Source organism: Dromiciops gliroides, chromosome 1 (assembly GCF_019393635.1).
Source record: "Dromiciops gliroides isolate mDroGli1 chromosome 1, mDroGli1.pri, whole genome shotgun sequence".
NCBI classification, from domain to species: domain Eukaryota; kingdom Metazoa; phylum Chordata; class Mammalia; order Microbiotheria; family Microbiotheriidae; genus Dromiciops; species Dromiciops gliroides.
In genome coordinates this window covers 8,346,984-8,370,245 of record NC_057861.1, presented here as the reverse complement: position 1 = coordinate 8,370,245, position 23,262 = coordinate 8,346,984, and the positions used below count along the sequence as shown (strand labels likewise).

General features: G+C 53.5%; 2 protein-coding genes across 10 annotated transcripts in view; both read left to right on the top strand.

Annotated features, from left to right (window-relative positions):
• Positions 1-1,960, top strand: part of OSBP2 (oxysterol binding protein 2) — a 292,924-nt gene extending 290,964 nt beyond the window's left edge. For 2 of the 7 annotated variants that reach the window (XM_043967593.1, XM_043967594.1), the window contains exons 11-12: positions 489-712; positions 1,037-1,893. In XM_043967593.1, coding sequence (XP_043823528.1) covers positions 489-712; positions 1,037-1,179 — 367 coding nt within the window. In that variant the 3' untranslated portion in view covers positions 1,180-1,893. Of the gene's footprint in view, positions 1-488; positions 713-1,036 lie in introns of all 7 variants that reach the window. The other 5 variants (XM_043967582.1, XM_043967585.1, XM_043967587.1 and 2 more) reach the window with 5 other exon arrangements.
• A 297-nt stretch (positions 1,961-2,257) lies between these two features.
• On the top strand, positions 2,258-15,862 carry LOC122728875 (trithorax group protein osa-like). Of its 3 annotated transcripts, none has more exons than XR_006353308.1 (7): positions 2,258-3,561; positions 11,909-12,565; positions 12,647-12,794; positions 12,873-12,963; positions 13,986-14,109; positions 14,519-14,580; positions 14,965-15,038. XR_006353308.1 is itself a non-coding variant. In XM_043967601.1 (7 exons), exons 1-7 carry the CDS (start codon positions 9,743-9,745, stop codon positions 14,263-14,265), a joined length of 1,512 nt encoding a protein of 503 aa, XP_043823536.1. In that variant the 5' UTR covers positions 9,039-9,742; the 3' UTR covers positions 14,266-14,472. The 3 variants fall into 3 exon arrangements, 2 of the variants coding, with proteins under 2 accessions (XP_043823537.1, XP_043823536.1); XM_043967601.1 differs by lacking the exons at positions 2,258-3,561; positions 14,519-14,580; positions 14,965-15,038 and adding exons at positions 9,039-9,790; positions 10,651-10,798; positions 13,552-13,691 and having other exon boundaries at positions 13,986-14,472; XM_043967602.1 differs by having other exon boundaries at positions 14,519-15,862.
• The last annotated feature ends 7,400 nt before the right edge of the window (positions 15,863-23,262 follow it).

Here is a 23,262-nt window from a genome sequence, read left to right as displayed (position 1 = left end):
ATTTGACCAAAGAATGGTCCCAGTAGGGCCATCCTGATGGAAAGAGTGACCAGCCCGCCCGCCCCGCCCTGCCCCGCCATGCCGTAGGGTGTTGGCCAGTGTCCTGTGCTCCGAGCACATTGAAGTTGTAGAGACCATCGGCTTCTGCCCTCTCAGACTTCGCTTGATTAGGGCTGGGGATAAAAGATACAAACTTGTACATCAAATGTACAGACTGTGTCTGTTTGAGAAGCACAGAGGATGAGGGAAGAGCGGCGTGCCCTGTCACTGGGGGCTCCTGCTCACCACTTATTCACTGGCCACTGCCGGAGGCAGACAGAGCCCAGAGCGGAGAAGGTTGGGGGGGGCGGGGGCCAGGAAAGTGAGCTCACCCTGGAAAGAGAGCCTCTTGTGCCCCCAGGCTGCTGAGCTGAGCTGGGGGTGGCAGAGGCTCTTGGGGGCGGATGGGCCTCCCCCAGCTGTCCACCCTCTCCCGGGCCTTGTTGCAGGGAGAACGCTGAGAACATGTATTACTTCTCTGAGCTGGCCTTGATCCTGAATGAACCTGAAGAAGGCGTGGCCCCCACAGACAGCAGGTGGAGGCCTGACCAGCGCCTCATGGAGAACGGCCAGTGGGACGAAGCCAATGCAGAGAAACAGCGGCTAGAGGAGAAGCAGAGGATGATCCGCCGTAAGCGCCTGGAGTCAAGTGGTCGAGAGCACCTGGAAGAAGGTGAGCCTGGCACCCCGCCCAGCAGGGCACCATCAGAGGGTGGAGGAGCAGAGCCTGGGCTGGGGCTTGGAAGAGGCCCCGGGCAGGGCAGGTGGGCCAGCCCTCAGGACCCACAACAGTGGGCACAGAGAGAAGCCCAGACAGAGCCTGAGGCTTGGTGAGGGCAGTGCCAGCCGCCCAGCCAAAGGGGAGCTTCTCCTCGATTGACATGGGGAGCCCCGAGCTGGGAAGCAGCAGCAGAGACAGGGCGGGAAGGGCTGGGAGCCAGGGGTTGGGGCTCCCGAGGCTCCTAACCACAGGCGCCCTTTCTCTCTGGCCCCCCAGGGAAGGAAGCAGACCCTCACAAGCCCTTGTGGTTCGAAAAGAAGATGGACCCCTTCACAGGGGAGGAGACCTATATCTACAAGGGAGGCTACTGGGAAGCCAAGGAGCAGCAGAACTGGTCCATGTGTCCGGACATCTTCTGAGCCGCTGCTCCCAGGCCAGCCTTGGGCCTGCCTGCCGCCTGCCCCTCTGCGCCCACCAGCCTGGGGAGCTGGGCGAGGAAATAAGAAACCCAACCCTACACGCAAAACGCAAATACAACCCACGAGCAGACCAGGGATTCAAACGTATTTTTTTATGCACTAATGAAAATCGCATATTGGATCTCCCTTTCTTTTTTCCCCTCTTCTTCCTTTTTTTTGCTGATGGTGACTTTTTTCTTTTTTGGGTGTAATTAGTTTCTAAGTAAGTCTGGGGAGGACAGGCTGAGTCTGTTTCTTTTTAGCTGGCGTGTCCTCCCCGGCTGACCGAAGCACGGCCTTCCAGAGACACTCAGGAGACAGGTGGGGAGGGAGGAGGGCTGGGGGTCTCCTGTGAGGACCAGTGTCCCTGGGGGCAGGGGTGGTTGGCCTCCTCTCTGGCTCCGATTCGTGGTTCATCCAAGAAAGACCCCCATTGGAAACCAAGCTTCTCCCAATGGCAGTGCCGCCTGGGGCCCTCTGAGAATGGGAAGCCTTGGGAGCCACCTCAGCCCCCCACCCACCTGAGGCTCTCTCACTCAGGGCTCCCTAGGAAACCTCTTTTTTGGACTTTGTTTGTTTGATTTTTCAAATGTTGATCTCAATTTCTTTCCAGCTGTGATGTTTAGTAAATATTTTTAGTACAGCACTTACCAGACAGTTTTTCCAAGTGTCCTTTCTTGCCCCAGAAGTGTCCAGGCAAGCAGAAAGCCCTTAGTGTTGGTTTCCATCGTCTTAGTGAGCAAGGAGTCAGTTTGAGTTCCTCAGGGAAGGGCACGTCCTCCTCTCCAGCATCCTCCCCCAGCAGCTCTGAAGCTGTTCATCTCGGTGCTTCCCCAGACACCTCCCAGCAAACAGAGCCCCCTGCCCCTCCCCGGCCTAGGCCGAGCCAGAGCCCCGAGGGTCCGGGGCCTCTCTTCCTACAGCTCCAGCAAGAGCCTTGGGTGGTGCTTTGGACTGCTGGGAAACCCCCCCCCAGACTGCCGGGAGCAACGCTTTACCCCCGAGCTGACCAGGCACCACACCCTGCCGGGCAGCCGTGAAGACTCGGGCTCCAACGTGTTGCGGTGAGGTCCCGTCTCGCTGTGGGCCCCAGCAGCCAAGGCATCGAGCCTCCTGCCAGGCTCCGCTGGGACCTCAGAATCCAGTGCTCCCACCCTGACAGAGAAGTGCTTCTCGAGTGTCCCACCGCCCTGTCGGGCCTCTTGAGTGCAATATTCCCACCCTCCCTTCTGAATCTGAGCCAGCTAGGGCATCTGCCCCCCTTACTCCAGAACCCCACCTTCCCACCGGCCAAATGGGCTCCTCACTCAGCTACCCCCATACAGAGGGCTCAGGGGGGCCTGGGTAGCATCGGGCCAGGCAGTGTACCCCCGAGCACGTGGCTGAGCAGGTGACAGAAGCAGATTCAAAGGTTTGTCTGGACTCCAAAGCCAGGCTTCTCTCCCAATCAATCCCTCACCCAGAATCTGGTTGGGAGAGGCCTCAGCAGGCTGGCCACCATACACGCTCCTCCACTTGGCTCCCCTGGAGAGCAGGGTCCGTCACAGTCTGTCTGACCATAGGAAACCCCAGAGTGGAAAGCTGAGGGCCTAGTGCTCCTAGCAGTACCACCCCTCTCTCCCTCCGTTCCCCCATCTGTAAAATGGGGGCAAGGGCTCTCCAGTGGCAGTGTGTAGTACTAGCCAGAAGGCCCTGAGTTCAAGTCCCACCCCCAGCTCCTCCTGGCTACATGCCTCTGGACAAATTGTTTCAATTCTCAGGGCTCTAGATCACTCCCCAAGATGGTAGATTGCAGAGGAGGTGCTGGCCTGAACTGGTAGAGGGAGTTTCCTCACCCAGAAGTTCTCTCTTCTGATGACATCCCAGGTCCGGTCCCTCCCCTTAACTCTTGACACCTACATTCCCTAAATAAGGACCCATGAAGGAGAAATGAGTGCCCTGACCACGGTCAAGCACAGACTGGAGAAGGGCATGGGAAGATTAGGCCGACAAACAGCCACCCCCACTTCAGAGGGAGCCTTCTCGGAGCCGGCCGGTGGCCAGGGATGCTCAGACCTGGAGGCTGGTGTCTGCACACCCAGGGCCTAGGAGAGCTCAGAATAGCAGCCAGGAGAACATGTCCACACGGCCCTTCTCGTGTCTTCTGCCCTCCCCTCGGATGCAAACTGTGGGGCAGAAATGAGCCACGACAAGCAAGCTGTGTGACAGCCTGGGGGACCAGCAAAGCAGCCCAGGCAAAGGGCGGATGGGGCAGCCGGGCTGCAACACCCGCAACGGATTCCTCCTGCCCCTGTGTAGAGTCTGCTTTATGGCTGACGCGTCTGGAGCGGCCATCTTGCCCTGGTAATGACATCACAGCAGCGGTAACTGGGTGTTATGGATGTGTTCATGGATGCCAGTATGCCCTCGAGTCTTGTGTTTATTTGCTTCTAGTTTATAAACTGTAGAACATCTATGTACAGATACACACACACACACATATATATATATATTTGACCTACATGGATATATAGGTAACTATTTTGCCTAGATTTTTATAGTGTTGGGAAAATGATGATGACAGATGTCTCTGAGTTTTGGTTAGACAATAAATGTGCTGCTGAGTTTCTTTCTGTCATTCAGGTAGGTTTGGTCTTACCATCCAGGAAGGTAGGGGGTAAATTGAGTTGGGTAAATGGTGCCGCTTCCTTTAATAGGGAGCAAGGGTTCCCCCAAGATTCGTAGCTTCATTTTCCAAAGGTTATAGATGGAACTGTGTGTGTTCTACACACACACACACACACACACACACACACACACACTTTTGACTCTAAAAACAGGACTTCTTCTCCTCTGTGATTTCTTCAGTTTTGTAAAAAGCAGCCCAAAGGGGCAGCTAGGGGGCGCAGTGGATAAAGCACCGGGCCTGGATTCAGGAGGACCTGAATTCAAATGCAGCCTCAGACACTTGACACTTACTAGCTGTGTGACCCTGGGCAAGTCATTGAACCCTCACTGCCCCACCAAAAAAAAAAAAAAAAGCAACCTAAAATCCAAAGTCTCACCTGCCTTATTTCTCCTTGTTTTCCTTCCTGCTATTCCCTGGGCTGAGGACAAGGCATCTAACTGCTGCCTCAGTCTGTGCTTTTGCATCCCCAGGATAGAGGGCCAGTGGGTCTCCCCTTCCCTCCCAACTTCCATTCCCTGCTGGATTCCAAAAGTCAGGAGTTTCCCCAGGGGAAAAGTGATTTTCTCTGTTTAGGGGAGAAAGCCCCGAGACTTAGAACTTTCTGGCAGACAGAGAATCAGAGCCCCACCCTGTGCCTGGTCTGTCACTGCTGTCAGTGATATCACATGGGATGATTAGACATGACCTTGTGAGTGGCACCTCATCCCCAGGGTTAAGTTGGATGGAGGGGTCTCCAGGTGTCCTCTCCACATTTGTCACATTCTGAGCAGGAAGAGTGACTGCGTCCACTCAACAAAGTGTGTGGGACACTGTGCTTAGCATTGGAGATGGCCCAGGAAGACTAAAACAGAGTCCCTGCCCCCAAGGCGCTCACAGCCTGATGGCCGAGGACAACAGGCAAATAACTGGGTACGTGGAGTATGTAGGGGAGCGTTGCGGATGGGAATCAGGAAAGTGAAACTGCATAAAGTGGGGTCCAAGCCGAGGCTTGGCTCTATGAGGCACAAATGAGGAAGAGCATTCCCGGCATGACAGAAGCCACAGAGTAGGAAGATTGAGGGTCATGGGTGAGCAATTGCAAGTGTCGCCAGATTGCAGGGTCATTTTGGGGATGGCATGGTAGTCAGGGGCAGCTAGGTGGCACTGCTGTGCATTGAGCACTGGGCCTGGAGTCACATCCAGCCTCAGACACTTCCTAACTGTGTGACCCTGAGCAAGTCACTTTACCCTGTCTGCCTCAGTTTCTTCATCTGTAAAATGAGCAGGAGATGGAAGTGGCAGACCACTCTAGTATCTCTGCCAAAACAAAAAAACAAAATAGGGTAATGAGTCAGAAGTGACTTTAAATGACTCACCAACAACATGGTAGGGGAATGAATGGTTTGAGGGATGGTCAGCTTCACACAGGCACTGAGGAGCTAGTATTGCAGGGCCGGGGGAAAAGCCCTGGGTGAGGACCTGGGTTCTAGTTCTCGCTCTGCCTTTCACTAGCAGGATAACCCTGCAGCGCTTTCCCCTTCTCTACAGAGAGATCAAGCAGGTGATTTCTGTGGCTGGCTCTAAGGTCCCTCCCAGCTCTGAGATTCTGATTGTTGTGCAAGGCATCCAGTGCTTTTCCCAGAATCCTGGAAGCCTCAGATCCAACCCATTCTCCAGCATCCCCATCCCCCTTCCTGCAACGATCCTTCACTGTTCCCAGGAGCCACCTTCTAGAAGCTAATGCGCTATCTGGGCTCTTCCACCAACAAATATTGACCTTCCCCTGAGCACTCCTGCTGGATCTCTGATCCATCCTCCACTCGGCCACCCAAGTGATTCCTAAACTGATTCCTCCAGTGACTCAGACACAAAATCCTCTCCTGTCCAAAGCCCATGCGAGATCCCCTTCCTCCCAGTGGCACTGGCCTCCTTGCTGTTGCCCCTGACTGGGCCAGCTGAAGTCCTCCCTTCTGTGGGAAGCCTTTCCCAATGCCACTGAATTCCACTGTCTTCGTGTATACAGCTGGTTTGTACGCAGTTGTCTGCTTGTTGACTCCCAGAAGCTCCTCCGGGGCAGGGACTACCTTCACCTTTCTTTGTATCCACACCACTTAACACAGTGCCTCAGTCAGTCATAGTAGGTGCTTCATAAATGTTTTCATGACTGACTGATTATACAGTGCTACCACACACCTTTTTTTGGCAACAATCATCCTATCCAAGGCCATTTTTCAAGTTTCCTTCCTCAATTTTCAAGTTTCCTTCCTCAATTTCTCCTTGAATTTAGACTTTTTCTTTTTTCATTGCAGTTCCCTCAATATAATATCAAGTCTGGGGGTTAAAACCTAGGCATTGTCTCTCCCATGTCCTTTCTACTTTAAAACCCTTTTTATAGGTTTGCAAGATGTCAGGAAATTCCTTTTGTTTCTGGTGGTGATCTGTGGAGTCTTTCAATCAGCACTTTGTTTTCTATCTTCAGAAGTTCTGGGCAATTGTATTATTTCTTGAATTATAGTTTTCAGGGTTTTTCCTCTGTCATAGTCTTCTGGGAGCTCTATAATCTTTAAGTTGTCTCTATGTGTCCTGTCCTCTAGATCAATGTTTCACTTCTATGAAGATCATATCTTTTTTAATATCATTGTTTTTTGTGTGTCTTCTCCCAGATTGTCCTTCCCTGTATTTGCATCCCCAAATGGTCTTTTTTGTTTCTTTGGTGAGAATTGCCACCATAGGTTCAAGTGTTTTCTTCTGCCAGTTATTTCTGCCATGCTGACCATAAATTCTTCTCTCACAATTCTTATTTCTCTTTAAAGCCATCCAGGAACATTCTCTCTCTTGGGAATCTATAGGTTCTTCTGGTCCCTCTGTCCCTCCCTCCCCTATCTGTCTGCATGTATGTATGTCTTTCTCTTTTCGCACTCTCTATATATTCATGTTCCTTTGTCTTGTGATATTTATTCACAGATGCCTGGATTCTTTTACCCGATGTGCAGGCTAAATTCCCTTCTGCTATGAATATCTTCCCTGTTGGTTTATCTACTTATGTTCAAGGTCTTTAATAGAGCATTTCTCTCTTTCCTTATTTTGCCCTATTGCTAATTCACTGCCTCCCACCATGGTAGGCAGTTCACAGTTCACCAGCCTCAGTCTCTGCCCCAAGTGACTTCTCGGGGAACAAAATGGGTCCTAAGTGGACACTGAGTTCTTTTCCTCAAGCTCAGTGGGGCACCCCACAGTCCCCCACTCCATCTGTTCCTCCAGTCTCTGGCCAAGCTCTCTTGCAGCCTAGAACACTGCTCTTGAATCCAGATCTCTCTGGCACTAGGAGAAAGGGGTGGGGTCAGGGAACAGAGGTGAGGTCTGCCACAAGCCCAGGGGGAGCAAAAGTAAGAGGTAGGAATTGTCCTTCCTGTTGGACATCAGGTTGGGTTCTTGATGTCCTAGAGCAGCGGTGTAAAACTCCAATAGAATCGGGGCCACTAAACCTATTGACTTAGAAAACCACATATTAACATCATCTGTATCCTGCTGTATTTTTGTCTTGTTAAAGATTTTCCCCATCACATTTAATCTCGTTCAGGTAACCTGCAGACTGTGTGATTGACACCTCTGCTTCCCGTCATCCAGGTTTGTAAGCTGAGTCGTGTTTAACTCCTCCCTCTCTGGAACTACCAACTCCCATATCCAGTCGAATGCCAGGCCCCTTAGTCTCACTGCGGCAGTATCTCCCCATTAAGTCCCTTCTCTCCATCCCACAGCCATCACCTTAGTTGAAGCCTTTACACGATCTCCCCTGAGTGACTGAAGCAGTCTCCTCAGCCGTCCCCTGCTCCGTTCTCCACAAAGCTACCAGAATAACCTTCCATACGTTGTCCACACTGTCAGAACTCACCAACGCTGTCCGCTGTTGCTTTTCTGATCTCCTTTTGTTCTTCTGTGTTACAAGGGATGGTTCACTGGGTAGGAACAGACAGAGAGACGTCAGAAATAGAGGTAATGTGAAAACAAAAGAGTGGAAAATGATTAATTAGAAAAACAATTATCTGCCCATGTCACTGCCCTCCTCAGAAATGAATAGTTCCTTATTTCCTTCAGGATAAAATACAAACTGCACAGGCTGACATCAACCCCTTTTCTAGCTTCCTCTGCGTTTCCAGCCAAAATAGGCCACCTGCTATTCTTCAACTCCACCATCCATATCCTGCCCCTGTGCCTTAAGAATGAGAATAATCACGTTTCTATGCTGCTTTAAAAGTATCTCATTTGAGCCTCATAATAACCCTGAGAGGTAGGTATTACTATCCCCATTTTGCAGATGAAAACACTGAGGTCAAAAGAGAGTGACTTGCCCAGGGTGATACTGTCTGAGAGCTAGATTTGAACTCAGGCCTTCCTTAACTCTGGGCCCAGCACTCTCTCCATGGTACCACCTTACTGCTTCCACACAAGCTACTGGCTATTCCTGGAGTTTAGTCAATCGTTATTAAATCTCTACCATGTACCAAACATTCTTCTAGGCACAAGAGACACAAGTACCAAGAATGAAATAATTGCTGCTCATAATGAGCTATTCTAAAGGAAAAGGCAACAAGAACATCTAAAACAGCATAAATATATGCTTGGTGTGTATAAATACATATATAATACATACACATAGATGATATGTACATGTGTATATGCATACAGCAAATACAATGTAGCTTGGGAGTGTGGTAATTAAAAATGAGAGGCCATTTCTGGGTAATTTAGTTTACTAATAAACTGGCAGCTTATTAATAAATGCATGGTCATTTGGCCATCTCCCAAACCCGAGATAATCATGGCTCTGGCTCACAGATGGTTACCATAATTGGAGGCAAGCCATATTAAAATGAAAAGCTATACCAGACCACACCCAGCCTTGGGCTATCATTTCAAAGAATGGATACCTTTTTCAGTGGGTGGGCTGTGACCCCTCCCTGGATGGAGAGTCCTCCCTTCCTAGACAAACTATCTGTCTCCACCCTAGCTTGAGTAGAACACAATGAGCTTCCCCACTCTAGATGCCTGTCAGAGCTGGGAGGGGCCTTAGAACAGGGAATGTCAGGACTGGGAAGGGTCTGAGAACAGGGAATGTCAGGGCTTAGAGGGGCCTTAGAATAGGGAATGTCAGGACTGGGAGGGGCCTTGGAACAGGAGCCTTAGAACAGGGAATGTCAAGTCTCGGAGGGGCCTTAGAACAGGGGATGTCAGGGCTGGGAGGGGCATCTTATTCTGAGGAGTTGAAACCTGATCGAGCTGCAGATGCCCCAAAGTCCAAATTTTCCAAATCTCCCATCAGTAACAGCCTTGAAGTTTTTACAGCAGATCTTCCTATTTTCGCTGTGGAAATAAAAGACTCTTTTTTTCGCGGAGAAGATAAGGATGAGGTGTTGATTGAGTCAATGAATCGTCAGCCCATCCAACTTAAAAGTAAGGGATAAAATGTAAGACGCCATCAATCAATCCTATTCAGAGGCTTTTATTTCAACCAATCAATCATAGGCTTTAAGTGCAAAAAAAAAAAAATCCCTCGAGCCCTTCTTTAGATTGGCTGATGAAACTTGATCACTCCTCAGGGATTATGTATAAAATGTCGATTTAGTATAGAATGGATTATTTAAGAGATTGAAGCCCCCAACCTCCCGGTGAAAGCCCAGAGGGAAAGGGGGAGGGGGCAGGGAGGAGCGAGGGAGGGAGGGGACTCCTCCCAGCAGGCCCCTCCCCATCCCACCTCCAATAGCCCAGCACTGACCTGCCCTTCGGGAGCTTGGGTCTGTGGTTGCCGGGAAACCCTCCCTGGGCTTCCTCAGCTTTCTGAGTTTGCTAGGAGACCAGACGACGCGCACTGGAGAGAAAATGTGCAGCCTGGGCTCGGGGGGCAGGCCACGTACCGGATCGGCGCCGGTAAGCTCAGAGTGCCGGGTCAGGCTGGGACCTGGGCGTGACCCCTCAAAGCCCGTGGGTCCAGGCCCTCCTTCGGGCTGGCAGATGCAGGGAGGGCCGGCTCCGAGCCGCGCACTCAGTCCCTCCGCCCCGAGACTGGGTGGATTACATGGAGTCTGAGGCCCAGCTCTACCCTGTGTGTGTGTCTTTGGCCGTGTGACCCGTGTGATCGGCTGTGAATGAGTCTTTCGGCCAGGGCTGGTGGGACTGATCACGGGCTCTGTCCTAAGTCCTGGCTATGTCCCGGGGCCTGAGCTGAGCTTCACACACAGGAAGGTTGAGCTCCACCCTAGGAGGTCCCAGGGACCAGCCTCATACTGGGGCACACAACACCCCAAACAGTGTGGAATATAGTCACTCATTCACACGGCTTCAGAATCAAGGGGAAGCTGGGAGGGGCCTGAGAACAGGGAAGGTCAGGTCCTGAAGTCTTCAGAGGAAGCTGGTGGGATGCCCAGGCCTGCCCTGACAAGGCTCTCAATGGCCTTTGGACAGCTGCTGGCCCAACTGAGGTAGGAAGACTAACACAGAGACACACAGGTGTGGGGAGGGGCTCCTTCCCAGGTGTGGAGACCAAGGGAACATACCCTCAGGGCTCCCAGCTCCTCCAGCAGCTGGTCAGAGTGGTCTCTGCCATGCCCCACCCCACCCCCATAGGGGGCTGGACCTGGTGCCAAGAAGACCCAAGTTCAAGTCCCAGGGTTGTTGTGAGGATCAAATGAGATGAGATTCATAAACTGCCCAGCACTTAGTCGGAGCTTACTAAATGCTTGATCTCTCCCTTCCCCCTTCCTCCTTCCCCCTTTGCCCTTTGACCCTAGAAAGCACTTGGATCTCTGCCCTCAGGAGGCCATTGCATCCCCAGGCGGGGATCCCCCTGCCTGGGGCTCAGCCTCTCTCGACAGGCCTCCAAGTTGAGGGTTCCAGGTTCTCTCCCGGGCCCTGCCAACACCCCCAGCCAGAAGCCAGGTGAGAGCCCGTTCTAGGTCACCATCCCCATCTCCCAGGTGTCATTTCCACGTGTCATAGGGTGAACACTTGATGGGGAAGGTGCCTCCACGGGGTGGGAAGGGGGACTCAGGGCTCTGAAAGACGACCAGATTCTGAGGTCCTGCATTCTATGACACTAAAAGACTGTTCTTTGACTCCAGGATGCTGTGATCTTGTCACCTTCTAGACTATCAGCTCCTTGACCATTATAGACCATGTCCCCTCTGAACCAGAGCTTAGCACAATGGTCTGCCCACAACATGCACTTAATAAATCTGGGTTGTTTTTATTGTGCTTTATGACTGAAATTCTATGATCTGAGATTCTGTGACCCCTAAGTTCTAATATGTGGTATTGACTGACCAGAAGGGCTAGAACAACTGAGAAAGGGGGGAATCACTGCAGCCTCTGGGACCTCAGAACATGGGATGTCTGAGCTGGGAGGGAGCTTAGAACAGGGTGATGTCAGGGCTGGGAGGGGTTTTAGAACAGGGGATGACAAAGCTGGAAGGGCCTTAGAACAGGGGATGGCAGTGCTGGGAGGGGCCTTAGAACAGGAGATGGCAGGGCTGGGAGAGGCCTCAGAGGACAAGGACCATGAGGCCTGGACCTGGCCTGCAGGAATGTGAAGTCAGGAATCTGGGCTTTCAGCCTGGGGCCTTGTTGGCTGGGAGGCTGTCAGTGACTGACTAGAAGGAATGCCAGTGGTCAGGCAGTTAACACCTCCTAAGCCAGGCACTGTGCTAAGCTCTAGAGATACAAATTCAAATAAAAACAGACAATTCCTGCCCTCCTGGGGCTTACAATATAATGTGAGAAGACGTGGGGGTGGGCGGCATGATGGAGAATATCAAAGTCCAAAGTCAGTGTCACTGGTGGAATCTGGGGAGAAAGACTGTGCTGAGCCCCCTCCTTCAGGCCTCCCAGTCCACCTTTGTCAGGAGAGGATGGGAGTATCAGTGGATCTTCCCAGAGATAAATTGATTCTGGGAGAGCTGGGCCAACAGCTGGGAGAACAGCCCTGCCCATGTTCCACAACCCACTCCCCCACCATGGGCCTCACCCTGCCCTACTGTTGCTCTCCCCCAGCTGACTGGCCTGACCAAGCCAAGGATGTCCCACTGGGGGATCCTGGCCCATCCTGCTTCCAAGATGAATATGTCTGGAGGCTGAGCCAGCTCTTGGGCTCAGTGCCTCCCAGTCAAGAAGAGCTTAGTCCCTGCGGCTCAGAATCCATCTGTACAGAAGACTTCGAAGCCTACTTCCAGGAGGCCATGGTGGAGGCTACGCCACCTTCAGGGGCCCGCACCGGGAGCCCTGAGTCCTTGGGGGGCCACATCTCCCGGGTCAGCCAGGGGCCTCCTCCCCAGCCCCTCAGCTCCAGGAAGCACCAGCAGCCCCCCGAGGAGAAGGGAGCTCCTAGCCAGGAAAGCTCCCAGGCACTCCCAGAGGACCCCAGCCCCAGGTTGGGCCCAGCAGCACTGGGCACTGCCAGGGGGCGATCTCTGCTCCAACTGGGAGGTTCCTTCCCTGAGAAGTGGAGACCCAAAAGAGATCCTGGGGTTGGACCAGCAAGAAGACAGCATGGGGACCCTGGGGAACCCAGCCCCCACACAGAGAGCAGGAACGCCCAGCAGCCTCTGACCCCTTCTCCCCACGACAGAAGAGTCCATTGGGACTGCGAGCTGCCCCCGGACCTCCTGCCCAATGACCCGGCCCGGAGGCAGCTCTCCAGGCCCTTGGCAGGTAAGACAGGTCCACCCAGGCCTGGAAGGGAAGGCAGGGGTGGCGCCTGGCAGGTATAGCCTGGTATATCCCTCTGCCTAGTTCCTTTCTCTTCAGGACCCCAGGATCCCAGGCTGTGTCTGGCCCAGGCCAGAGGCAATCTCTCAGCATCTCTCTGGGAGCCTGGCTCTCTCCTCCCATCCTGCCTGCTGGGATATAGAGCTCCTGGCTCCCAGAAAGAGGAGCCCAGGTGAGGAAGGAGAAGGGTGGGGAAGGGGAAGGGATTGTAGGCTTCTGAGCAGCTACCTAGAACTTTGTGATTTCTTAGGCTCAGTCACAGAAAGGGGCTTAAAAAAGAGCAGGAGACCCCAGGGGACCCCAAGCCTTGGAAATGGAGCAAGAAATTGGAAAGCATGAAGGTAAGACCCTCCCTGCCATGCCGAGGGTGCCAAGCAGAGGAGCTCCCTCTGAGACAGGGAGCTGGGGGCCTAGAGCTGCTGGAGGCCCTGGGCCTCCTCCCTGCTTAGCCACCCCTCCGAAGCCCTCATATCTCTCTGGGACAAGGGATGTGGTCCTTCCCCTTCCTCCAGGATAGGTCGCATTTAAACCCCAACCCCAGGATTCCAGGTGGGGGCTGAGAACAAATCCCATAGACTCAGGAGTTGAATGGACAGTGAGGATGGAGCCTCCCAATCACAGAGAGAGCTCTGGACCTGGAACCAGGAAGACCTGAGTTCAAATCTGACCCCAAACACTTTCTGGCTTCATGACCCTGGGCAAATCCCCTACCCTTGGTCGGCCTCCATTTTTCCATCTATAAAATGGTGAGAATCCTTCACATGGATGGTAGATTAAAAAGTGTCTTGGCCTCATCGGCCTCAGCTCTTATTACTCTTGTCCCCTTCCCCCTAGGAAGCCAGGATGTGAGATTACTGAGAACTAGGGGGGAGGGGGCAGTTGGGGGCACAGCCCGAGGAGGAAAGGAAGAACCCCAGGTCTCTCCTCAGGATGGAGGCCCTAGCCAGCTTGGAGTTATGGGGGCCACCAACACTAAGCTCAAAGAAGTGCAGGCAGATTCTGGTAAAAGTGGGAGACCACAGCAGCTGATACCCCAGACTCCAGCCAGTGTGGACACCCCCAGGCCCGGGTAAGCCCTGGGAGCCTGGCCCCAATGGGCATGAGCCCAGACACTGATGTTTGGGGGTTGGGGTGCCCTGAGCATTCCACTGGGACAGAACCCTAATGGGGGTGGGAAAGGGGTAGACACAGGAGGGGTTTACCCTGTCTAGGTCTGATCCGAGAGGCCAGGGAACTACTCCAGAGACAGGAAAGGACCTGTCCAAGGTCACACAGCAAGCTCGAGCCTACGTTCCCAACCCCCTCCCCCCTCCCCAGCTCTGTCATCCAGGATATGGGATTATGACCATCTCTCCTCTCCCAGGAGCCCTGGATTGGGGCTGCCGCTCCTGGGGGCCCTGATAGAAGTTGCCCGCCGCCGCCTCTGGGATGTGGATCGGGAAGCTGAAGCCCTTCTGGAGGCTGTCCGGGAGCTGCAGAGGAACAGGGTTGGTGCGGGTACCTGGGGGGCCCTAGGAGAGAAAGGAAAGCCATGCTCGGGGAGCTGCAACCACAATGAGGCAGTGCTGCAGCGGCAGAGCTGCCCGGGCACCTGGCTCTGTGGCCTTCCCCATCCGCCCGAAGGCCCTGAAATGCCCTCCTAGGATTCCGTCCACCAAATCCCCGTGCCCCGGGTGGCGAGGGTGGCGCTGCTCCTATTTCCCAGGTGAAGATGCTAAGATTCAGGGATGTCTGAAGGTCCCTCAGGGTCACATAGCTTAATCCATCTGAGAACCAGGACTGGAATCCTGGTGAACTCTGCTCTCTGCTTGGCTAAGTGGTTGGGGAGGGGGGCAGGGTGAGTGGCAGGGTCACTAAAGCTCCCACTGCTTTCTCCCCACCCTGCCCCCATCACAGCTGGCATCTGTGCCCAGTGACTGCTGCAGCGGGCCAGGATCACAGTGTGGTTGGAGGAGCAGGTGAGATGGAACAGGGATGTGGGCTCAGTTTGTTCCTCTGTAGAATTGGGGTGAGGCTACCCACATTGATAAACCATAAAGGGATTGGCAATGGAAAGGGACCCTGACATTATCATTTCAGATGAGGAGACTCAGAACCAGAGAGGGGAGTCACTGGACAGAGGCCAGAGTCACTCCTAGAATGACTCGTGGGCCCCCCACAGCTCTGGGTCTGCCTCCAGAATCCCCTGACCTGGCCTGGGCAGGCCCACTCCCAGAGGCGTGTCTGAGGGAGGGTGGGTGGCCAAGGAAGGGCTTCCACAGGGCCCAGGTCTCAGCCTGGGGGGATTCCCAGGAGGGCAGGTCCTACTTCTGTCCTTGGCCTGAGCAGCCCAAGATTCCCAGGTAGAGAACCCTCGGACAAAGACCGCGATGAGCAGAAGGACAGGACCTCGGAACACTGAAGCCGGCAGAGGCCTCGTCTAACACATGTCCTACAACAAGCAGGCATCCCACCTCTGCATGAAGACCCCCAATGACAGGGAGCTTACCACCTCCAGAGCCAGACCTTCCTACTTTGGGATGGTTAGGGAATCTTTCCAGGCCTCAAGCCAAAATCTACCTCTTTGCCACTCCCAGCTCTCCCACCCACCCCTGGGGTCCGGGTTCTGGTTCTGGGGCCAGACGCTAAAGCTCTTTACTGTGGTGAGCCCTGCAGGTATGGGAAGGTGGCTCTCCTCGCTCCTGGAGTTTTCTCCAGATTCCAAATTCCTGGTTCCTTCATCCCTCCTTTCCCGGGCCCTTTCTTGTCCTGGTCACCCTCATCTAGAGGCTTCTCAGCTGACTGATGTCCTTAGACGGCCCTGACCCAAGCTGAGCTCAGTCTTCCATGTGCGGTCCCATCAGGAGAGAGGATGATGGGGTTCCCATCCCCCTCATCCTGAGCCTGAGGACCAAGGGCCTCATTAGCTTCTGTGACTGCCTCATCACACTGGGATGCAAATTATACTTGCAGTCCACTATGACCCCCAGATCTTTTTCTTACACAGCACTCCCCAGCCATGCATCCTACATCTTGTATTTGTGACACTGTCCTTTCAAACTCATGACTAAAAGGAGAGAGCACCAAAGATGTATCCAAAGGACATTCACATTCTGGCCCTGCTCTGACACCTTGGACAAGTCACTTCTCTCTAGGCCTTCATTTCTTCATCCATAATATGAAGAGTTCAGGCTCTGACGGCTTATCCATCACTAAACCTATGATCCTATAAACATGAATCTCTATTAAACTTTTCCATTAACAAGCACTTTTATTTTCTCTCATTCCAACCCTCATCCCCCTTCCCCCATTGAGAAACAAAACTAAACCTGCGTCAAATGTCCACAGTCAAGCAGAACACATTCCTACCCTGGCTGCGTTTGACAATGTATGCCTCATTCTGCTCCCTGAGTCCACCACCTCTCAGTCAGGAGATGGGGAGCAGGCTCTGCCATGGATCAACTGAGGGTGGCCAAAGCTGTCCAGCCTTGCAAAGGCCTTTGTCTCTCCTGCATTGCTGTTTTGTGATGCAGTTCACTCACCTCTCTCTGCATCAGGGCACAACCTCCTGAAATTTGACCTCCAAACATCCAGTCCTTCCACATCCTTACTAGCACCTAGCTTATCGGTCCAGCCTCCTTGTCTCCCTAACTTTGTGCTATCAGGAAATCTGATAAAGATAAGAATGCTGTCTGTGTCTTTATCTGAGTCTCCGAGAAAACAGGACCAGCCAAGGGGCTGATCCCTGGTCACTAGAGACCTCCTATAGCCCATCAATGACCACTCCTTCGGTCTGAAGACTTGGCTTCCTGATCCTTGTACTGTATTGTCTGGCCCATAGTTCTCCCCCTTTTCCACAAGGATAACACAAGACCAGAAAATGGGCCAGACCATCGGGACCCCTTGGATGACCTAAGACCCTCAGGGTCTGGGGGTTTCTGTTAAGGTTTCCTGGGGGGAGTGTGCCAGAAGCTAAGATTTAACAATGGGAAGAGCTGAGAAGGGACTACAGGGTGATGGGGGGAAATGGAGGTACCACTAGCACCCTGAAACAGGACAGGGCCCTCTGGTAAAGATCCACCCCCACACAGGCATTCTCTGTTCTATGGGCCCTCCCAGCCCTGACATCCCCTGTTCTAAGACCACTCCCAGCTCTAATAATTCATTCCACATTCTATCAATCATTTTCTCTTCCCCACTGCTGCTCCAAATCTGGCTCCAAGAGCCCTTCCCTGAGCTGGTGCATAAAAATGAACCCACTGAGCCCTCAAACTCCCTGACCCATAATTCTAGCCTCTAGAGGGGCAGGGGGTATATGTCTGGTGAGTAGGAGATGGGACAATGAGGCTGTGATGTTCAGAGTGGCCACAAGAGGGCGACAGAGGAGGCTCCAGACTGACTGTGGGGCGGGGAGATGGAGAGAAATTGACCCGATTCTCTGCCTCCTCCCCATCCTCCAAGCAGGGCAGCTGGACCTGGGTCAGTCATATCCAAAGGACTGCTTAGCCGTGAATACCCGTTATAATCAGTCTGGATCCTAGAATGTCGGAACTGGAGGGGCCTAGTTCCAGAGCTCCTCTGAAGGCCACCAATGAGGCCACCAAGGGATGGCAGGTGGGGGCACTTGTCTTGGGAGAAACCTCTGGGTTTAGGGTCAGGGAGGCATCCTGTAGGGGCCCCAGAGGGGTTCTGTTCCCTCAAAACTCCGAAATTCCTTCTTCTGAGGCCTCTCCCAGCTCTGACATCCCATGTTCTAAGGGCCATCCCACTCTGACATTCCCTCTTCTGAGCCCCCCCCAGCTCTGACATCCCGTGTTCTAAGGACCCCCCCCCCCAGTTCTCACATTCCCTGTTCTGAGTCCCCCACCCCAGCTCTGACATTCCAACTTCCAAGGCCCCTTCTCTAATTCCTTGAAAGTCACTCCCTCCACCCTCACCCTCCCCTGCCCTAGTAGCCCTAGTCCTTGGGATGCCAGCAGGATCCTTGTTTGCTGTGATAGGAAATGGGTGGGGCCTGGGCCAGTTAGTAGCCAAGGGAGTGGGTGGGTGTGGGGTGAAGTTACCGCCCGGCCTCAGATTTGTGCTTCTTCAGCAAAAGACCAAGTTCTGCTCCTCCCTCCCTGCTGGGGCTGAGGACAATGGGCTAATTAGGGGCCTGGGACTCATTGTTTATGGGGAAGGTCAGCTCTCCATTAACCTGGGCTGGGGCCCCTAGCGGGCCTGCCGCCTGCCCTCCCCCCTCCTCCAGCAGCCCTGGTCTGGGGGAGATGGGAAGGCGGGGCACTGAGCTGCCGGGGCTTGGATCAGCCACAGCTCAGTCCAGGATTTTCCCTGGGTTCACGATCCCCAAGCCATTGACTCAAGGAAGGCTGGGGACCCCAAAGAGAGTCAGAATCAGGGCAGAGACTAATTTGGGGTTCACAGGAGTTTGGGGGAAGACGTGCTCCAGTGTCTCTGTGGGGCCAGGGACAGACCCTGAGAATCTCATCTGACAGAGAGAGACCCTTCCCTCCCCCCCCTCCCAGACTCAGAGGGGACAGAGAGGCAGAGACCATCCCCATCAGAGACTGAGGGGATGGTGAGACAGACAAATATGTTCCCCTCCTTCCCCCCTGGCAGTGGATACTTTGAGGGGACAGAGACACAGGGGACAGTGCAGAGGGACCCTGAGTGCAGAAGCCCTTCCCTCAGGACATATCACCAGGAGGTGCCTGGGACATGGCAAGGATTGGAGACCGAGTCATTGAAGGATGGGGTGGGAGGGAAGAGACTGAGGAGGAGAGGTGGAGAACAGGAGACCCAGGGGGTCTTCTCCCACCCAAAGGGCCGGCTCCTGAAAGGAGCCCCAGGGAGCAGATCCAGGAGGGATGGGGGGAAGGTCCCAAGGGACAGATTGAGGCTTGATCCCCAGAAACCTCTGAAGGAAGAGATCTGCCCCAAAGCAAGATGGGTGTGCGTCCCCCCTCCCCCTGGAGGGCCCCAGCAAAGGGAATTGGGGGCCAGGTCTGGGTTGGGCCAGCTAGCTTTGCTCGGAGTTTCCTTCCAGCCCTGAGTCAAATTTGACAATCTGTGGCCCCATTCCCACTGGGAAAGCTGAGAACAGATCTGAGCTAGAAGGTCTCAATATATGGAATGTCAGGACTGGGAGGGGCCTTAGAACAGGGGATGTCAGGGCTAGGAGAGAGGCCTTAGAAAGGGGATGTTGGTTAAGGCACTGGCCCTGGATTCAGGAGGACCTGAGTTCAAATCCAGCCTCAGACACTTGACACTTACTAGCTGTGTGACCCTGGACAAGTCACTTAACCCTCATTGCCCTGCAAAAAAAAAATAAAAGAAGGGGCAGCTAGATGGCGCAGTGGATAGAGCACCGGCCCTGGAGTCAGGAGGACCTGAGTTCAAATCTGGCCTCAGACACTTAACACTTACTAGCTGTGTGACCCTGGGCAAGTCACTTAATCCCAACTGCCTCACTAAAAAAAAAGAAGAAGAAGAACAGGGGGTGTCAGGGCTGGGAGGTCACCATTCTGGACCTTGGCATCTTCTTGGCCGGAAGCTGGGGCTGAGGCCTGAGGGTGTCTGTCATCTTCAGCTCCGCAGCCTCAGGAGGGAGGAGGGGCAGGAGCCCCGCTGGGCCTGTCACCTGGCCCTCCTCACCGTTGCCAGGCTCACTGAGGCAGCAATGAGGTGGTGACTGAGGCAGCCCATTCATCTCCCATTTATTTATCTTGGGAAAATAAACATGCCCTTCCCTGAATTGTATCCTGAGAGACCCAGGCCTGAATAAGTGCTGGCTGCCAGGCCTGACTCCTCCTGAGACAGCCCCTCCCCCCAGCACACAACTCCCCTGTCAGGGAGCAGAGAGACCAAGGCCTAGATGGATGCCCAGGGTTTGGGACTCCCTTGAGGGTAAGAGCTGCGAAGCCCCAGACTGGGGGCATTCCCATTGTTGCAGATGGGGAAGCTGAGGCAATGGAGCTTAGGAACCTACCTGGCTTCAGGTCCTACCATGGGAGGCCCTGGATTCCCAGAAATGGGAGCACCCCAGAATTCAGGGCACCCCAGAGCAATGCTGACTGGTGTCTGAGTAGCCCACGCCAGAGCAAGCACATGAAGAGATGTTGCCAAACACTCTAGGTTTCAATTCCTCTCCAGGGCATGGACCAGGCAGGGACTGGGGCAGAGAAATGATTCTCCTTCCCCCAGCCCTCCTATCCGGAGTCATAGGCCCACTGGCTGCCAGATCTAGGAAGGACCTAGAACACTGGATGTTGGGTATGGGAAGGACCTTGGGACCTGAATGTCAGAGCAGAAGGGCCCTCAGAATGGAGTTTTGTCTCCTCAGTTTCCCCATCTGTAAAAATGAAGAAAATGCCCCATTCTCGGTCAGGAGGCCCCCTCTCCTTATTCCCAGGTGGGGAAGATGCTTGGTGATTCTTGAAGGAGAATCTGAACTAATTCACTTGCAGCTCTCACCTCGAAGGGGTCCCAAATCCTGGTCTCTCTCACTCTTAAAAGGTCACTGGACGCCCCCTCAGCTCAGCCAAGGGGATTGGGCCAGATGACCTCTGAGGTCCTGCTGGCTCTGCACCTGGGATACTCTGAAGCTGGCTGGTCTCCTTCCCAGGATGCATCCCCCTTTACCTCTCAAGGCTCCCAACACCAGGTCCAGCAGCTTATCCAGAAGGGAGCCAGTGCCTCAGGGGCAGAGGCAGCAGGACGCTAGTTGGCTGGGGTGGCAGCATCAAACGACATTTTGGGGTTGGGTAAGTTTTAATTTATTTCAAGTATGAGGAAAAAAAGAATGAGGGTGCTCCACCCAGCTGGGTGGCTAGTCTAAGTACAGCAGATGGGTAGGTGGGGGTGGGGGATGCCCAGCACAGAACGGCACATTCATCTATCGATCAGTTTTGCTTGATTTGAAAGGAGAATTGGGTGCAGGGCAGCCAATCCAGAGGAAGTGGAATGATATATTTTTTTTACAAAACAAGGAATAGAACACGGGGTCACAAACTGATCGTCTAGAAGGGGGAGATCATCTAGTCTAGCCCTTATTCTTCAGAAAAGGAAACTGAGTTACAAGAAGAACTTGCCTCCGAATGAGGATCAGAACCCCAATTATCTGGTTCCAGAGCCAGTGGTCTTTGCCCTCATTGCCCATCAATAAACATTTTCTGAAAATAAGGAAGAATGAGGGAGCCCTGGGCCTGTTTGCAGGCAGCAAGGGAAGGAAGAAGGGGATAAAGGGAGACTGAGTCTCGGGTCTGGCTCAGCAGTCTCTGAGTGACCTTGGACAGTTGATTCCTGGGGACTCTGTAGTCTCTGAGGTCCCCCACAGCCCTCTCCCTCTTCCCATAAGCCCTCAGGGGAGGGAGTCAGACATTGCCTAGGATGGGCCCATGCCAGGTGTGAAGAGCCTTTGAAATGAACAATTCCGGTCCTGGCAACTGCTGCTCTGGGGGGGTTGAAGGGGGATAATACCTGCCTAGCCTGGGGCAGGGAGTAATTAAAGGGGACTACTAGGAGGCCTGAGCCCTGCCCTTCCTCAGCTCGGGCTCCTGTGTTCCCTGAAGGCAGGGTCCAAGACCACAACCAGGTGTTATTGTGAGGAGGGAAGGGGGAGGCCCTGGAGCTGAGAGGGGATGGAATCCGGGAAAGTGGGCCCTTGGTTTGGCCCCCAGAATCCATCTCACTTTGCTGACCCCCGCCAGGGGTTGTCTTTAGCCCCTTCCCCCTTTGTATCCTCATCCCTTAGCATGGTACCCTGCACAGAATAAATGTTTGTTATCTAACTGGGCCTCAGCTTCCTTTTCTGTCCAATCAGGAGATTGGAGTGAATGGCCTCAGAATTCTTGATAATTTCCTAAGAAAGAGGACCCCGCCCAACCCCACCCTATCCTGGCTGTCCCCCCTCCCAGGCCTGACTGTTCTCCCTCTCCAGCTAAAACCCCACCTTCTCCAGGAAGCCTTCATCATCCCCCCCCCCCCAAAGCTAGAGCCTCCCATCGGAATTATCTCCACGTTATCCTGTCTATATCTCATCTATACAAAGTTCTTTGTTTGTTGTCTCCCTCATTAGAGGGTGAGCCCCCTCCGATGGGGAACCATTTTTTTATTTTTGGCATATTCCCTGGAGTGTGGAGCAGTGCCTGAAACGAAGCAGGCTCTTAAATGCTTGTTGACTTACTGACATGCTCGGAGTCCCATGGGCAGTAAGGGACACAAGCGGACTCTTTCCCACAGTGGCCCCCACACCCTCAACTCTGTCCCAGACTCAGGAGTCGGCTAGAACAAGGCCCCTCTCCAAAGCCCGGATCCCTTCTCCAAAATCCCTGAGAAATGAATGGTCATAAAGTTCAATTTTTAAAATACAAATAATGTCTAAATGGACAAACACACATACCTATAAATACACAAAAATATAAAGGCAAATTAATATAAATACATTTAAAAATAAAAATAAAATCAGTACAATTCCTCTTAAAAAGGGGGGGTGTGGGGGAGGGGTTGAGTCAGCCCCTCAGAAGGTTGAGGTCCTGACTCTCTATCATACACTCAGCCTAGATGTTGCATCTGGTCTCCACCCTCAGAGAACAGCCGAGCAGCTTCGTTCACACCAGACACACCAGATGCTGGATGCCACAGAACTCAGAGAATGTTGGTATGTATGGTATGAATGAGGCCGGGTGGGCGGGCTGGAGGGAGAGGAGGCAGGAATAGAGGAGCCCCAGGCCAGGGTGATGGGATGATGCCCAGGAGAGCAGGCCAGAGCAATTCTGTGATCTCAAGGATGGTTTAAATTGGAAACCGAGGTGCCCCAGCTCAGGAGGGCTCGGCCCTTCCCTGCATGCTCCAGGTTGCCCCTGGCCTTCCTGGGCATAGATGTCAGATCTGACATCACAGGTCTAGAGATAAGAAGGGACCTTAGAACAGGGGATGTCAGAGCTGGGGGGCAGCTTAGAACAGGGGATGTCAGAGCTGTGGGGGGAGCTTAGAACAGGGGATGTCAGATCTGTGGGGGGAGCTTAGAACAGGGGATGTCAGAGCTGGGGGGCAGCTTAGAACAGGGGATGTCAGAGCTGTGGGGGGAGCTTAGAACAGGGGATGTCAGAGCTGGGAGATCCTGTAGAGATTATCCAAACCCTACACGTTTTACAAACGAGGAAACTAAGGTCCACCAAGGTTGACACAGCCAGGAAGCAGACAGTGAGTCCTGGAGGTCTTCAAACAAAGCCTGGACTGCCCAGGTGACAAAGGCCAAAGAGAATGCCTGGTTCTGGGCTAGGGGGGAGATGCCTTCTGGGTCCCTTCCAGCTCTGAGAATCCCAGGCTCTCCCACCTGTGTGTCCTCTCTCTCCCTCCCCCTCCCCCTCTCTCTCTGTCTCTGTGTCTTTCTCTGTCTCTCTCTGTGTCTCTCTGTTTCTCTCTGTCTCATTGTCTCTCTCCCTCCCTCCCTCTCTCTGTCTCTGTCTCTCTCTGTCTCTCTCTGTGTCTCTCTGTCTCTGTCTGTCTCTGTCTCTCTCCCTCCCCCTCTCTCTCTGTCTCTGTGTCTTTCTCTGTGTCTCTCTGTTTCTCTCTGTCTCACTGTCTGTCTCTCTCCCTCCCTCTCTCTCTCTGTCTCTGTCTTTCTCTGTTTCTGTCTCTGTCTCTGTCTCTCTCCCAGA